Here is an 18,012-nt window from a genome sequence, read left to right as displayed (position 1 = left end):
TGCCATTTCTGGGGCGTAAGGACACCCCATGGCGGTCCCCTTCACTTGCATAAAGAATTCACCATTGAAGGTGAAGTAGTTCTTTTTTAATGGGACCTCAGCCAAATTTAGGATGAAGGAAGTTGGCAACCTATGCATTGACTCGGCCTATCTACAGACTACCCATCCTATCATGCCCTATTTCCATATCCTCCCTAAAATACATAAAGTCCAAAAGCCTCCACCAGGGAGACCGATAATATCGGGGATTGGTTCATGTTTGGAACCTTTATCCACCTTTGTTGACTTCTTTCTACGCCCAATTGTACAAAAGATGCCGACGTATCTACAAGATACTAAAGATATATTACGACTTCTCCCGACAGTAGATTTTAACCCTGATCTAGACATCTAGTTGTCAAATCTTTGTACACTTCGATACCGCAGGATGAGACATTAGAGACCATCTCAGATATTCTCCAGCACACTGGATTGGATTCCATTACCCCTGTGAACTTTATCATGACCCTGGCCTATTTGGCCATGAAGGAATTTTTTTTTCCAGTTTGAAGAGACCTACTATCTTCAGGTGTCCGGAACGAGCATGGGCAGTGTTTATGCGCCAAGCTTGGCGAACCTGTATGTACACAGGTGTAATGGCTGCCTTTTTGCTGGCTCTTTGGAGAAGGAGAATGATGGAGAGTGACTCCAGCCTATCACCCCCATAGCATAGGGATTAGGACTATAGACAGGGACCCTGTCTTACATATATTAGGGCATTTTCGTGCCATTTTCCTTAAAGTAAGGCTTATGAATTTAAGTTAGGGGATAGATATATAAGTATTAGTTATGATTTGCTCATTTGCTAACATGCTGGGCTATTTTCCATGGAGCTATGCATATTGTGGGCTCCGTAGGCCTTAAACGAGACAGACTCCATTTTGCTTTCTGCCCGGTAGCCGAGAAGGCTTTCTAGGTCAAATGTAGTGTTTTAGTTTCAAGCTGTTGTTCGCTTGGAGAGAACCGATTCAGGCTGACCCTTATCGAAGGAATGTATTTTTCTCCACTCCGAAGACACAACTTCAGGCCGGCCGGCTGGGAAAGTGTCCTTGGTACGGGGAGGTACAAGAATTTGGTGGGCGGCAGGTTACTGGCCGTGAATTTCCATGAAGGAACGGGCTTTGATATTAGCGAAGGTGTTAGTCAGTTTGTCAGTTAGTCCGTAGGCGGCATCTAGCCGTTAGCATCTCTGCCATTATTCATCTTATGTTGGACAAGTCGCCATCTTTGAAGTCTGAGAAAGATTTAAGACCGAAACTCTCTGAGAAAGACTGAACGAGAAGCAGCGCGGAGCGCACTGATACAGAGAGAGAGAGAGACGGTAGCTAATAATCAGCAGGGTTCCGGTGTCCTGAAGAGAAGCAGACGAGGTTGAGCCTAGCGGTGCAGACGTGTACTTGTGACGGCTGGGGGTGACTGCAAGGCGAGCCAGGATACAGAGACGAGAAGGGAACCTAGATGACTGCCGAGTCCAGACTTCCTATTAATAAGGTGACGTCCGCCCACCTCTAATAGAATGTGCACTCTAATCTTTACCTTTTCTTTGCAGAAGTTATGTTGCATAGTAATGTGATTCGTGTCTATTGTTAATAAATACCCTAATTCTTATAGAATTATTGTGTACCTGGTGTTCATGTTCAATCTTGGTAAATTCAACTCCTAGTTGGGAATTGTTTATGTGAACGGATGGGAAATCCCGATCAGGTAAATGGTGATCAAATAAAGAGGGAGTGAGTGGACCTTTGATGCCAAGAGCAGGGAGTACACTATATAATTTGGAACTATATTCAAAGTTATTATTGTAGTTTTATCCCGAGCAGATAACTGAGATATTATCCCGATAACTGTTCATAGGAATGTGGTCGTCGTTGATATGCGGCGTTAATGAGAGCACTAAGTAGGAGATCGGTGTGTATACCCACTGGATTGTGGCTTGAATAAATGAGAGCACTAGGAGGTCGAACTAGTGTGTAGTTTTGCAGGATTGCAAACACTTTGGAAAAGGGAGCATTGGGTTCTGCAGGCCCGTGTGTAGACGCACCGGATTGTGTGTCATATCTGCCCTAGGGTAGAACGGTCTGGGTCGGGGTGGCCGCGAGACCAACTGATGTGAATAAGATATTGTAGAAAATCCATACATGTGTATATTGTCATTCCCCATCCTTAGGTGCGATTTGTATATATCTGTATATCTATCCATTATGAATACGATCTGAGGAGGGAAGGTGAGTACGTTTTGGCTGGGTCATAGGGGCCCCTGGGGGCTGATCCCATCTAAACAGAAAATCCGGCCATTACATCTGGCGTCACGAACTGTTTACGAAGCCTGTGTGCATTGTGTTGATTTTATCTTGTTGGTTTGCGCTCGGCTTATAAGTTTTGAATTTTGTTTATAATTTGTGTATATAAATTTTTGGTGTTAATATGTTTGCGAAAAAATCATCGTCGGTTTTTAAACTGCTGATTCAGATTCCCGGCTGGGAGTCTACGCCTTATGAGGCTTTGGCCCGTGAGTGGGCTGATTCTACTGGTTTGAGTGAAAATTGGTCTTCATGCTTGGAGCAGGCGGAGCCTGCCGATGTGGTATCGTGCTTGCAGAAAGCGCCAGTAGTGAAGGGTGATGAGCTTCCTATTTTAGGACGCAGAGGGTGGATTGTTCTTAATGCATACAGAATATTGCATGAGAGGTTTGTTCAGCTACAGAAACAGTTTAAAGATACGGAAGGACAGTGTGTTGAGTTGCAAAATGCGCATACTTTGTTGCGTTGTCAAAATAAATTGCTTGCCGACAAACTTGAAACATATCAGACCATTGCCGAAAGGGCTGCGGTCCGTATTGCACGATATAAGTATAAACATCGTCGTGGACGTGTGTCTTCACGCAAAGTGCGTATGGTTGTAGCAAAAGCTGGAATGGATTGGAACCCCGATGAGTGGGACGGTAATATCTGGGATTCTCATACTTCTGACTCCTCGGCAGAGGAGGGTGACAAACGCGAGTCTTCTCGCTCCGGACGTGATTGTAAATCTGCTTCATGTATCGATTTAAGTCCTGATTGTGACCGTGCTCGTTCTTCCCGTGTGGATGACGTAGCTTGCCCTGATTGTGCTGCTAAATCTAAGATGCGGGCTTCCTCGGAAGCTCTTCCTGCAGTTTCTGCTCACCCGATTTTTCGACGAAAGTTACAACAGGCCCCTGGTAATCCGGGTGGTATAGCTCTTGATTGTATTGAAGACTTTACTCAGCAGGAAGTTAGTGATATTTTACAACGATTTCGACAACGGCCTGGTGAGGCCTTGCTTACCTGGATGGTGCGTCTTTATGAACTTGGCGCTGCCGGTATTATGCTCGATGCTGTTGATTGCTTACGATTTTGCTCTTTGAGTTCTGATTCTACGATTCAGGATCATTTTCGGAATTATAATGGTGCTGGTCAAATTTCTTTGCTCCAGCTTGCGTCTGACGGTTGTAATCATAAATATCCAACTGAATCTGATTGGCCTATTGATGAGAAACCATGGTACACTTTGCGCGATGCGTCGCAACGTTTAAAAGAGGAAGTCATGAAAACGGCTATCTTCCTTAGTACTGCTGACAAGTTATTGGATGGTCTGTTAACATCGTCTGTGCGCAATCGCATTATCCGTTCTTCTCCTGTTGCTTACAAGCAGGTCATGATGACACTATTGATTAACCAAACTGGCAATCCTTTGTCTGTTGTGCTTGAGTCTGTTCGTCAGCTTGGTGAGCTGGGTGAATGGTTTAAACCTGAAAGACAATCTCGACCTGAGGGTCGTACTAGTGGGGACTATAAGTTCTCTAGACGTGACATGTTTCTTGCTCTCATTGCTGATGGTGTCAAAAGGGAAGACATTGATGGTGAGCCTAATAATCGCTTATGGGAAATGTTTCGTAAGCGTGGTTTGGATCGAAAGGAGGGTGCCCGTCGTGTGCGAAAGAATGAGTATGATCGTGGTTCGGATGACAGTGGTGATGAGAGGCGACGTGTGAATTCTGATCGCCGTGATGATCGGCGCTATGAACATGATGTATCCCCTCGTCGTAATGATGGGAGGGGGAGAGAGGATGATCGTGAAAGGGGAAGAGATGATTGTGTTTCTAACAGACGACGAGATGCAAGGAGTTATTCCCTTGACGTAAGAAAGAGGGAGGATCGTAACAGACTCTCTGACCGTAACTCACAACTTTTTGAACCTGACACTAATCCGTTTCGTACTGGAGACGGATATGAACAAGACATTCTAATACCAAAGAAAACCGAGAGTATTTACCCTGATTTGTCTTGGTTGACAGACCGCAAGAAAAATGACTAGGAAATAGGTCAAGCTCCGGTACGCAAGTGGGCCCACAGAGATTACAGACCATATGTAGATATTGAGATTTTTTGGAAACATCGTAATATCCAAAGGGCCCGAGCGTTAGTTGATACTGGGGCGGAGGCCACTTTAATTCATGGTAAGTCGAGAAAATTTCATGGACAGTCTTTTACGATTACTGGTTTGGGTGGTAAAGAGACACCCGCAGTTCAAACTGCACTCGAAATTAAAATTGGTAGGATTCCTCGTAGAGAATACTCTGTGTTGGTTGTGCCACTTTTGGAATACATTATTGGAATTGACATTTTGAAAGGTATGACTTTGCATTTGGATGATGGATACTATCAATTTGGTACACAACAGTACATTTCGACCAGACCCGTACGGGTTGGCCGTTTACGCATGCCACCTATTAAAATACCTTTAGCAACGAAAGTGATTTCTCAAAAGCAATATCGCATCCCAGGTGGTCATGAAGAAATTACTGCTACGATTCAGGATTTGGTTGACGCGGGAGTCATAACTCCGGTCACATCTGCTTGGAATAATCCCGTTTGGCCCGTGCGCAAAAGTGATAATTCTTGGCGCATGACTGTTGATTATCGAGAATTGAATAAAAATACACCTAAATTGACTGTTGCGGTGCCTGACATTGTCACACTGATTCAGAGAATCAAAAGCATCCAGGTACGTGGTATGCTTCCATTGATATTGCTAATGCATTCTTTTCAATTCCGATTGCCCCCGAATGTCAGGAACAATTCAGTTTTACATGGAATGGACGTCAAATGACGTTCCGGAGTCTTCCTCAAGGCTATGTACATAGTCCTACGATCTGTCACCGGCTGGTGGCGGAACATTTGTCTGAAGTGCCCACGAATCCACAAGTTCAGGTTTGTCATTATATTGACGACATTTTGATTCAAGGTGAAACGCAAGACCAGGTGCAGTCCCATTTAGATCAGATCATTGACTGTTTGCGAGCGAAAGGCTGGGAAATTAATCCTGACAAATTACAAACTCCATCCCAAGCTGTGAAATTTTTAGGAATTAATTGGCATGAGGGTCACAGAGAGGTGATTCCACAGGTTAAACGAAAAATACTTGATTTTGCTGTTCCCAGAAACAGGAAAGAAGCTCAATGCTTTATTGGTTTGTTTGGATTTTGGCGTCAGCATATTCCCCATTTGAGTCAAATCTTAGCTCCACTGTATCGAGTCACTCGTAAAAAGAATGCGTTTGAATGGGGTGAACCTCAACAGACTGCTTTTAATTTGGCTAAAGAAGCTATTCAGTATGCTTTGGATTTGTGGCCCGTGAGTGAAGGTGATGTGGATTTGAATGTGTCCGTGGAAGGCCTGTATGCCAATTGGAGTTTGTGGCAAAAGCAGGGCAGACAAAAAGTGCCATTAGGTTTTTGGACCAAAAAGTTACCTGAGGCTGGTGAGCGCTACTCACCTTTTGAAAAACAGTTGCTTGCTTGTTATTGGGCTCTGGTGGATACCGAGCAATTGACCCTAGGCCATGCTGTGATTTTAAGGCCCGAAATTCCCATTATGCAGTGGGTTTTGAGTTCACCAAAGTCCCATCGAATTGGACATGCTCAGGAGGCTAGTGTGATTAAATGGAAATGGTACATTCAGGACAGGGCACGTGTGGGTCCGAAAGGTGTGGCGGTTTTACATGAGCGAGTGGCGCAGGCGCCCTCCAATGAGATTGAAAGTGAGTGTTCGGTTCCCGTAGTGCAGGAGTCTCCCGTGAAGTGGGGTAAATCATTTGATGATCTGTCCGCGGAGGATAGAAAACATGTGTGGTTTACGGATGGTTCTGCGAAATTCATTGGTGACAAAAGACATTGGAAAGCTGTTTCATATAACCCGATTACACAGAAATTGTTGAGCACAACTGGAGATGGTAAGAGTAGCCAATATGCTGAACTCTATGCAGTTTACCAAGTTTTGAAACAGGAACTACCTGGTACATGTCATATTTTCACTGATTCCTGGTCCACTGCGAATGGACTAGCGGTATGGTTACCGACATGGCATTCTCATAATTGGGAATTGCATTCAAAGGAACTGTGGGGCAGAGAACTGTGGCAAGAAATTTGGGAATTGCTCCCGCAGAGTACTGTAACAATCTTTCACGTGGATGCTCATACTCCAATTGACTCCCTTGACAAATTTTTCCATAATATTGCAGATGAACAGTCTAAAATTTCTGAGGCAGTGGTGGACATGCAGGATTCTGATTTGGCGGGATTGGCGAAGTGGGCCCATCAAAAAGCAGGACATTTTGGAGAGAAAGCCACTAGCAGGTGGGCTGCCGATAGAGGAATTCATATTCCCTTTTCTTTAATAAAAGATGTCATTCTACATTGTCCCATTTGTCAGCATTCTAGGAAAAAAGAGGTGCCTCAGATTGTTCGAGGTCACTTACATCGAGGTAAATTGCCCGCCCAAATTTGGCAGATTGATTATATTGGTCCGCTCCCTATGAGCAGAAATTGTCAATATATTTGCACAGTGGTTGATACTTATAGTGGCCTTTTGGTCCCTTTCCCTTGCAAGAACGCTACCCAAGTGAATACAATTAAAACCCTGGAGCTAATTATTCTGTACTATGGTGTCCCATTCCAAATTCAATCAGATAACGCATCCCACTTTCGTGGAAGATTGGTGCAGGAATTCTGTAGGAAAATAATATTGATTGGGTGTTTCATATTCCATATTATCCACAGGCTTCAGGACTGATTGAGAGAATGAATGGCTTGTTGAAAGAACAGTTGCGCAAGTTGACTGATGACCGTTACAGCCAGTGGAGAGATGTCCTACTTCAAGCTTTATTGATTTTAAATAATCGCCCTTTGTTACATGCTGAATCTCCTTTAATGCGTTTGTTTCCTCCAAATGTTGATGCGAAACCAAATTCTGTATCGAACACTGTCATGTATTGGGAAATTACCCCCGGTGCTTTGGCTCCATGTAGAGCAACCCCAGGTTCCGCAGGCCTCGACCTGCATGCTTTAAATGATGCTAAATTTCCAGGAAAGGATCGAATCATTGTTGAAACTGGCATTGGTGTCTGTATACCTGCCGGTAGCTTTGGATTAATTGCCCCTAGATCTGGCCTGGCCCTGAAAGGTTTACAAGTGCTCGGAGGAGTAATTGACAGTGATTATCAGGGAGAGATTAAAGTTCTCCTGCTTAATAGCAGTGAGACGGATTTGTTCATCAAAAAGTCTGACCGTGTTGCTCAGTTACTGATTATGCCTGTCTTCAGTGGTGAGATCAAAAAAGGCTCTGCCCCAACGTTGCTAACTGTGCGAGGACAAAAAGGCTTCGGATCGTCTGATCTTCCTGGAGCTAAGATATGGGTGCAATCGCCTAAAAATCCTCCTGAACAGGCTGATATTATTGCGACCGGTCATGACAACACCGTTTTGGTGATGAAGCCAGGGAAAGATGGCTGGGAAGCTGTCCCAGCTGATAAATGTTACTTACGAGAATGATTAAGGTCTGTGTTTGTATTCTTTCAGATCATTCTTTGGATTGCTGCTGTAGGATGTGTCGGCGCTGGACTCCTTTTGGCCTGCTACGCCGGGAGAGGAGAGGATCCACCGACGCCGGTTGATGGGATAATTCGAGCCCCGCGGTCTGCGTGGGCAACTTCGACCAATTTCTGGATTACACTCGCAAAGCGGGTGACAAACTCTCCACATTTCTGTCTTACGCCCATGAAATCAGTCACTGACATTTTAGCGACCTGTTTCGTTGCTGTCCCTGCATCCACTGAGACTTTACGTCATATTTTTAATATATCTAATGCCCGACCTAATGTTATTCTGGGTGATTTTGCGGCCCACGAATTTTGTCCCTCATGTACTGCTCTTCCAGACCTTGATGTCCCTATTCATTCCCGCATTACTACTTTTAATATTACCCCTGGAGACCTATGTTTCATCATGACTTGTGACCCTAAAGCTATTACTGAGTGCTTGAAGCTGAAGCTCCAAGCCGCTACCTCCTTTTCAGCTCATCAACGTTTGTTATGTTCAAAGAGACTTCCGAATTCATGTCTTTCAGTTAAAAATAATATGACCTGTAAACGTTTATTAGTAGCCACTAGCCATTATCGTTCAATGCTATTACCAGCTGGATGGCTCTTTTCCTGTGGGAATTCATCTTGGCCCTATATTCCTGCGAATATTTCTGGTGGCCCATGTGCCATCACTAGATTGAGTTTGCTAATGTTTTCCTCACATCCTACTTCACATTCCCGTATTGTACGTGATTCTATGTCATTGCATGAAGATTGTGATTCCTCTGTTCATCTCTATTCCAAATCAGAATATCTTGGTTTAGCTTTTTCTAATATTGGAGTGCCTGCATTGGCCGTTTATAATGCCAAAACAATCGGCAAAATGGCCTGCATGATGGTTAAGTCCATTAACCAAACATCTACTGTTTTATCTGATCTCTTATTAGACGCCCAAGGTGAACGTAGAGCTATTTTGCAAAACAGGGCCGCCATTGATTATCTTTTGTTGAAACATGGACATGAATGTTCTGATTTTGAAGGTCTGTGCTGTTTTAATTTGTCTGACCATTCTAAAGCTATCCAATCCCATATTGACAAACTCCACGACTTGACTGCAGAAATTAGACAACATATAGATCAGGGTTTCTTTGACTGGCTTTTTAATTGGCTGCCTGACTTGCATTCCTTACGACAGATTTTAGGGGGGGTTATTGTCGCTATTTGTGTCCTGATAGCTATTTGTTGCTTTATTCAATGCATCCCTTCCCTGCTCCAATTTTTTAGACTTAGTAAGGATCGTAGATCAGTTAGTTTTGTTTCATATTATTCTTCTACTGATGTTAGCTCCATTTAGTTTGTGGTTAATAGACTGGAGTCAAGGGGTGTAATGTAATGGCTGCCTTTTTGCTGGCTCTTTGGAGAAGGAGAATGATGGAGAGTGACTCCAGCCTATCACCCCCATAGCATAGGGATTAGGACTATAGACAGGGACCCTGTCTTACATATATTAGGGCATTTTCGTGCCATTTTCCTTAAAGTAAGGCTTATGAATTTAAGTTAGGGGATAGATATATAAGTATTAGTTATGATTTGCTCATTTGCTAACATGCTGGGCTATTTTCCATGGAGCTATGCATATTGTGGGCTCCGTAGGCCTTAAACGAGACAGACTCCATTTTGCTTTCTGCCCGGTAGCCGAGAAGGCTTTCTAGGTCAAATGTAGTGTTTTAGTTTCAAGCTGTTGTTCGCTTGGAGAGAACCGGTTCAGGCTGACCCTTATCGAAGGAATGTATTTTTCTCCACTCCGAAGACACAACTTCAGGCCGGCCGGCTGGGAAAGTGTCCTTGGTACGGGGAGGTACAAGAATTTGGTGGGCGGCAGGTTACTGGCCGTGAATTTCCATGAAGGAACGGGCTTTGATATTAGCGAAGGTGTTAGTCAGTTTGTCAGTTAGTCCGTAGGCGGCATCTAGCCGTTAGCATCTCTGCCATTATTCATCTTATGGTGGACAAGTCGCCATCTTTGAAGTCTGAGAAAGATTTAAGACCGAAACTCTCTGAGAAAGACTGAACGAGAAGCAGCGCGGAGCGCACTGATACAGAGAGAGAGAGAGACGGTAGCTAATAATCAGCAGGGTTCCGGTGTCCTGAAGAGAAGCAGACGAGGTTGAGCCTAGCGGTGCAGACGTGTACTTGTGACGGCTGGGGGTGACTGCAAGGCGAGCCAGGATACAGAGACGAGAAGGGAACCTAGATGACTGCCGAGTCCAGACTTCCTATTAATAAGGTGAAGTCCGCCCAACTCTAATAGAATGTGCACTCTAATCTTTACCTTTTCTTTGCAGAAGTTATGTTGCATAGTAATGTGATTCGTGTCTATTGTTAATAAATACCCTAATTCTTATAGAATTATTGTGTACCTGGTGTTCATGTTCAATCTTGGTAAATTCAACTCCTAGTTGGGAATTGTTTATGTGAACGGATGGGAAATCCCGATCAGGTAAATGGTGATCAAATAAAGAGGGAGTGAGTGGACCTTTGATGCCAAGAGCAGGGAGTACACTATATAATTTGGAACTATATTCAAAGTTATTATTGTAGTTTTATCCCGAGCAGATAACTGAGATATTATCCCGATAACTGTTCATAGGAATGTGGTCGTCGTTGATATGCGGCGTTAATGAGAGCACTGAGTAGGAGATCGGTGTGTATACCCACTGGATTGTGGCTTGAATAAATGAGAGCACTAGGAGGTCGAACTAGTGTGTAGTTTTGCAGGATTGCAAACACTTTGGAAAAGGGAGCATTGGGTTCTGTAGGCCCGTGTGTAGACGCACCGGATTGTGTGTCATATCTGCCCTAGGGTAGAACGGTCTGGGTCGGGGTGGCCGCGAGACCAACTGATGTGAATAAGATATTGTAGAAAATCCATACATGTGTATATTGTCATTCCCCATCCTTAGGTGCGATTTGTATATATCTGTATATCTATCCATTATGAATACGATCTGAGGAGGGAAGGTGAGTACGTTTTGGCTGGGTCATAGGGGCCCCTGGGGGCTGATCCCATCTAAACAGAAAATCCGGCCATTACAACAGGTTTGAAGAAACCGTTGTCCTTAACGCCACTAACCCCTTCCAAAAGTCAATTAGACTTTGGAAGCGGTATATAGATGACATCCTTGTGGTGTGGCGAAGGGATGAGGAATCAGTGAGATCTTTCCACGCATGGCTTAATACACAGAATAACTATCTCAGATTCACTCTAGAAATGAGTAGGTCCAGACTATCTTTTCTGGATCTTTCCATCTTTGTGACCCCTACGGGCCTGGCTAGTGAACTGTACCGAAAACCCATGGCGTGTAATTCCCTACTTCGTGAGATTCGACAGCCAGCACCCAAGAGCCCTTAGGGAAAATCTTCCGTTTGGTCAGTTTTTGCGTTTGAGGCGCAATTGCTCCACCCTTGACTCTAACAAACATCATTTTGACAACCTGTCCAAACAACTGAGTGACAAAATGTATCCTCGACGGTTGGTGAAAAGAGCTTGTAAGAGGGCTTCTAACAACCATAGGGAAGCTTTGCTCGAGCCTAAAATAGAGAAACCACCTTTGGGATGAATGACATGTGTGAACACCTTCAGCACTTTGAGAAATGGTTTACAGAAATGTATCCGAAAGAACTGGCGTTTTCTCAACACTAGGAAAGAACAAATTCCTATGCCTTTGTTCGACTTTAAGAGAGGGCTCAATCTCCGTGATGCTTTGGTACATACCAGACCAATTACTAAACCTAGTGCGACTAATACCCTTTGGGATTTACCTCCTGTCCAAGGGCATTTTCCCTGTGGTAACTGCTCCATGTGTCCACAAACGAAGCAGTCTAAAACTGTAGACATTGGCACACATAAACCATGGATTCAGACACACTTTTCCAACTGTAATAGCGATCATTTAGTATACCTAATTGAATGCCCTTGCGGGGAACGCTATGTTGGGATGACAACTAGGAAGGTACGGCAGCGCATGCTAGAGCATAAGAGTACCTTCCGGTGTGGTAAAACCAACACAAGGCTCACTAGACACTTTGCAGAAATGAATCATAAGCCAGAAGATTTTTTCTGGACTGTTTTGGATAAACCATTCATACCACCACATGTAAAGGACAGGACCAAGTTCCTCTTTCTGAAAGAGCAAAGGTGGGTGTTCAAACTTAAAAGTGACACACAGGGTTTAAATGATGACATTCCCTGGACTTTGCTTTAAAACTATCTGTCCTCCGCACTGTGGAATGCCAGTATATTCTAGTCATTTGTAGACAATTGAACGGCCCCTCCCTGTTCTTTCCCCCATACCGTACATGTCCATGACTCTATTTAATGGCAGCACACTATTCTCAGCTGCCATGTTTGTAATAATGCTAATTATGTATAAGTGTGACCGGAATACATCACTGGGCAATGGGTATTCAGTTTGTCATTTAGTAAGCTGACCGCGTTTACCAGTAAGTAAACGAACTACTCGGATACAGCGGCTGACGTCATTCTGTAGTTCTCGCTGGCAATTGGACACAGGGGCTCTGACATCCTTCCCCACGTGGTCCGGCCAGCGAGACTCTAATGGCGCAGCTCGGCGAGCAAACGCTACCTCCCCTAGCCTCAGCACATCGCCTGAGGTACCGACGGAGAGGTAAGCGGGGGACCCTTTCCGTTTTGAATGGCAGCATGGTACTTTTACCGGAGGAGAATCCTCTTAAGCGCTTTTAGGATGCCTAGTTTCTATCATTATTAAGCTAGTGTATTTATGGACTCAGATTATCCGATAACAGCCCGGTTACCACTGGCTGTTTGTACACGTGTGGATGGGGTCATTTTTACAAGTCTCGCCTCGGTTACAGCAGCATCCTAGGGATTATACGGAGGCATTCCAGGCTCTCACTTGTTAAGAGTTATCTTAATATGAGGAGGTATTCATTTGCTATCTTAACTGTGAGCCGTGTTTTTTCACCAGTAGCGTGCTTTTGAATCACTCGAAGGGAGTTCGAGCCCCCGTTACTAATATGAGTTATCTAAACAGAACAAGGTATCATTCTGGAGTTTTTCTTGGGCAGATTAAAAACTACAGAACAGCCGTTTATACCAATATCATCTATGTGGTAGTATGTGCATATAGTACTAAGTGGCTGTTTCTGTGGCTTGTTGTTTTTATTATAGGGCGGTGCCTCCCTGTACCTGAGCCTTGAGCCAGGTGAGGTGAGGTAAATCTGATACCTAACACAGGATAGGTGAGTGAATCATAACTTTCATTAAACTAATAGTAACTACAGAGCGTGCAGTAAGGTATAGTCTTTGTTAGCTACACTTAGAGCATTGACTTTTTGCTTGCTTTCTTTATCTAAACAGGTTTGAATAGCCATCCGACCTGTGTAGAGGTACTGTATAAGATCACAAGCAGCGGTACTGTGATGTTTTTATACTTTTTTGTTTTTCTTGCACTTTGTCTCCCTTTTGTCAAAATTGCACTGAATGCAGTAGCTTCTATTTAAAGGTCCTGAAGAAAGCTGGGGTCCTTTGGCCCTGAACGGCTGAAACTAGTAGACCATTACATCTGGCATATTTGTTCAAATGCCGACATACTGTTCTTTTAGCAAGCTCAGCTGCAGTCATCAATAACTTTGTTTGTATTGCTGCTGAAACTTTTTTAACATCACTTCCACGTATTCTTTTGCACTGCATTATTGGATTGATTTGGTCAATTGCTTATTCCATTGGTCTCTCCTCACCCCTAGTTCACCAGCTTTTGGCTGGCTGCCAGAAGAGCTGAGGTGACAGGGGCACTCTGGGAGTTCCAAATGATGACACTGGCCACGAAGGGCAGTTGATGGAAATCCTCACTGTTTTCTCCCCTCCTCGTGGGTTTTCTTCTGTCGCAGAGTTGTACGTGGGTCAGTAACTGCAATGATCACGGTCTTTAGTCCTGAAGAGTGATCTGTTTTTTCCTTAGCCTCTGTAGTGTTTTATCTTTTATCAGACCACCAGATTGTTCTATGTGTTGAATAACCTATGGGGCCTCTCTTTTTTTGTCCAGGTATAACTCCATCACCTCAAGTGCTTCTTCTTGTGGGATCTGCGTGTAGAGGGATGTCACATCCATCGTGACCATTATCTGTGACTCAGGATCAAACTGGGACCCCTCTACCTTCAGCAAAAAAGGTTGCATTAAAAAAAAACTACTTCACCTTTAATGGTGAATTCTTTATGCAAGTGAAGGGATCTGCCAGTCCTCTTCATGGCACAGTATGAAGAAAAATTTGTGGAGACTAACAATCCGTACAAAAAACATATCTCCATGTGGTATCGCTATATAGATGACGTCTGGCTCCTGTGGCAGGGGAGCCAGACCGATCTGTTGGCCTTCCACGAATGGCTCAATACCAGACATGGAGATATCAAATTTTCCATTGAACATAGTAATACCAGAATGACATTTTTGGATGTAGAACTTACATGCGTCCAAGGGCAATTAAAAACATCCCTATACAAAAAGACCACTGATAGAAATACGATCTTGCACCATAGAAGTGCACATCCAAGAAACCTAAAAGCAAATCTCCCATACGGGCAATTACTACGAATATGGAGGAATTGCTCGGATGTGAGGGATTATGAAGAACTAGCCCATACTTTTTGCAATGATATGAAACAGAGAGGGTACACCAAAAAACTCTTGAAACCTTCGTTCAAAAGAGCACGCTTTATGCCTCGTGAATGCCTCCTCCAAGTGAAAAAGAGACCAGCACTGGAGAGATTAGTGTGTGTAACGACTTTTGGCCCTGACACACACAAATTGAGACCGGCTGTTCTGAAAAATTGGCATCTTTTGGAAGGTTTAGAATGTCCCTTTCCAAAACCAATTTTTGCCTAAAAAAAGAACAAGAGTATAGGGCAACAGATCATTAGGGCGGACGTGGCATTGCCAAGAACAAAGAGTGATTTGTTATCACATTGGAATATGAAACCCATCGAGGGTCACCACAAATGTGGGAATTGTGTTGCCTGTCCCAGTACCATCGAAAGGAAAGAATTTTGCCATTTGGGGATTAAATGGAAACATTTGGAATTTTCAAATTGTAAGATAAAAAATGTAGTCTACGTGATACTGTGTTCTGCAGGATGACCTATATTGGCAAGACAAGCCAGCAGGCCAATTTGTGAATCAGCCAACATTCATCATGGATAAAAAAGAAAGTGATGACAGCCCCTATGTTAGAGCACTTCGTCGAAAAAGGACATGACGAGAGCGATTTAAATGGTCCATTCTGTTTACAATGAACCACATGAATCGTCCCTCAGATGTAGATAGAATGCTACTACAAAAAGAAGCTTAACTAATTCTGAAATTTAACAGCACCCAGACAGGGTTGAATAATCTGTCTGAAGTAGCGAGATTGTGAACCTCAAAGAATCAGGTGCCTTTTGACCATATTAGATCGCAATAAGTAATGCCTCTACATGATGTGTCATAGTATTTACCCAAAAAGTTGGCAGAGTTACTCTTATTTCTTTTGAGGTGACTTGGTTGTCAGTATATGTACATCTGGCATTGTGTAGAACAACCTTTGATTTAGCTTAATAAATGATCTCCTATCTTTATCCCAGAGTGCAAATAAAATTCAATTGCATGGCTGAGATGCCTTCAGGATTTTGCATAGCAAATGTTTAGTGCGATTTTGCCCGATAGGTATTTAAAAATGCCACTACATAAAAACTGAATACAAATTGAATACGTTTTAGAAGCTGAGTGTACTGAATCAGCCGAACTGTTCACGGGTGTGTCGCGTCTAATACAGAATGGGTGACTACATATCCCACAATTCCTGTACACATTACTGGCGAATAAAATGAGCAACTATCAGCGGGCAGCCATCTTGATTCGATTGAGATCTAGACTGCAGAGGCACACGAGCAAAAGGTAACAGGGCGCTTTGCAACACAGATGATTAATTTGGTTGTGTTGAAACAATTGCGCTTCAAAACATTAATCTAAACACTCGTTACTGTTCCTATAGGGCTCTCTTATAACACACAAGACCGAAGCAATTCACAAAACCAGACAGGTACGCCCCTTTTGTTTCTATAAGTGGTGGAGAGTCGGATAACTTGGAGAGGAATGTAGAGAAGTTACAAATGTTTCCTTGCATTCTCTTTTTTGATACAGTTTCGAGATGCAGCATGTCCGGTGAACCGACTTTTTGCCAATGTTCAAACGAAAAAGAACTCTCTTACATCCCTAAAAGAGAAGCACTAAAAGAAAGGTATGTCAAAATACGGGCGTTTTTAGAAATCAACTAGTGGTATGATTATGGAAATGACCAATACTCGTCATTTTCTTTGGTAGAGTTTTGCGTGGAGTACATACCAAGGAGCCAGTGTACACCGATTTGAATTTAAGATCGAAGGTTTTTTGAGAATAAGGAAAGCATTCCCCACAGCCTCGCGCCCCATAAGAACTTGGTAGGTTGATGTACTCAGAGTCAGAGGACTTCAAAAGTATTTTTGTGTAACTAAAATAGAGAAGAGAATTGAACTTTGTAAATAAAACTTTATTGTTTTCTTTACAGCACATATAGACAAAAGAAAAAGCCCTGATGAGATTCCAGGTACTGGTTTCCTGGTTTCGAAACTCGTCGGCAAACTTGGAGGAGTAAATGGTCAATTGCAGTATAAACTGGCAGTAGCTAGTTCAAAGACTATTTATTAGTTTCATTTACTGGCTGTATTCCTCGTCTTTTGATTTTGTATTTCCTGAAATCAAACATATATGAATATATTATGTCTTGTCTTTGTTTAAGAATTCTTTTTGGGATGGATGATGTTGTAAATTTACTTTAGTGTATGTATGTATTGTTTTACTTATGTCTGTAAATTGTAATGTACAGTAGTGTAAATATATGAATGTACAGTTGTTCCTTTTTGACATCAATGTGTTGATAAAAAAGTCTTTAAAGAAAAAGAAAAATGATTGGTATAAAATAAAAATACCTGGTCAAGCTAAAAAAGTGGTTGTTTGACCTATATAAATAGTATTGTGGAGAAATAAGGGTGGTGTAGGCACGTTTTGTGTTGTTTGCTTGAAAAAGGGTCCAACCTAACTCATGCCCCGATGGACCTAACTCCTTAGGGTTACAAAATAAAATATCAAGGGCAAGTCGATTTTGCAAAACCATTGTTCTATTTGCAACCATTTCACTATCAATCATCAAGAACCCACCAGCAGTATCTGTTGATAAACGATCAACCACTGTAGACAATTTTCGAAATTTATGCGAATTCAGAACGACTCCAATTGAAGGTATCAGTGCTCCAAAAATATCACCAATTATTTCTGAAATACTTGTTCTCTTTTTGCGTATTAGTACATGCTTTATTTAATTGATTTTATTATTTCTATCCACATGATATACCTTGGGGAAAACAATTCCAAAATAACAACTACCATACAAATGTGCAGGCAACCTATAGTAAGCATTTTTACCAAACACATAATAAACTCCTGGAAAAACAGGATCAGTTCCTGCTTTCAATCCCCACCCTCCAGTTATTAAGAAGGTATGCTCGGAGGAGCTTCGTGCGCATCCAAGATGGCCGCGTGAGCCCAGGGCTCCCGAGACCCCCGTAGCCCCCCGAATATATCCTGCCACTTATCCTGTTCGTCGTTGAACTCTCAGTGTTGCTGTACCACAGGAGAATCGAACGCTGTAACCCGTGTCCTGAATGGACCCTTGATGCCAGAGTTGTGAGGTTAGAGAGTTTGCGGCCTCTACCTCCCGGATGCCCGGCGCTTGAGATGGCCGAGTGCCCGAGGTGTAGTTCAACAACAACGGTGCTGTTTACCGGAAGTGGCCGGTCTGGCCCTACTTTTGGTTTTGATTTCATCAATCGACATCGACTTCGGACCTGGGTGCATTTCACTAGCACGGACGACCCAATCGCTGTTAAAAGAGATGGTTGACTGCACAGTCCAATGAGGGACAAATTCTTGCCTTGAGAGCTGGGTTTCTGGCCGACCATCGCCGGTGCTCTGCCTCGAGGCCTTT

General features: G+C 43.2%; 1 protein-coding gene across 1 annotated transcript in view; it reads left to right on the top strand.

The window, feature by feature from the left end:
• LOC147731078 (uncharacterized) overlaps positions 1-16,223 on the top strand; it is a 107,727-nt gene extending 91,504 nt beyond the window's left edge. Inside the window, exon 2 of the mRNA XM_086954144.1 lies at positions 16,134-16,223. Within this exon, the coding sequence (XP_086810270.1) occupies positions 16,134-16,223 (90 nt within the window). The remainder of the gene's footprint in view (positions 1-16,133) is intronic.
• Positions 16,224-18,012: the final 1,789 nt, after the last annotated feature.

The sequence above is a fragment of the Lissotriton vulgaris genome, chromosome 2_1 (genome assembly GCF_964263255.1).
Source record: "Lissotriton vulgaris chromosome 2_1, aLisVul1.2, whole genome shotgun sequence".
NCBI classification, from domain to species: Eukaryota; Metazoa; Chordata; class Amphibia; order Caudata; family Salamandridae; genus Lissotriton; species Lissotriton vulgaris.
The sequence above is the reverse complement of the archived record's forward strand: the minus strand, read 5'-3'. Positions and strand labels throughout refer to the sequence as shown.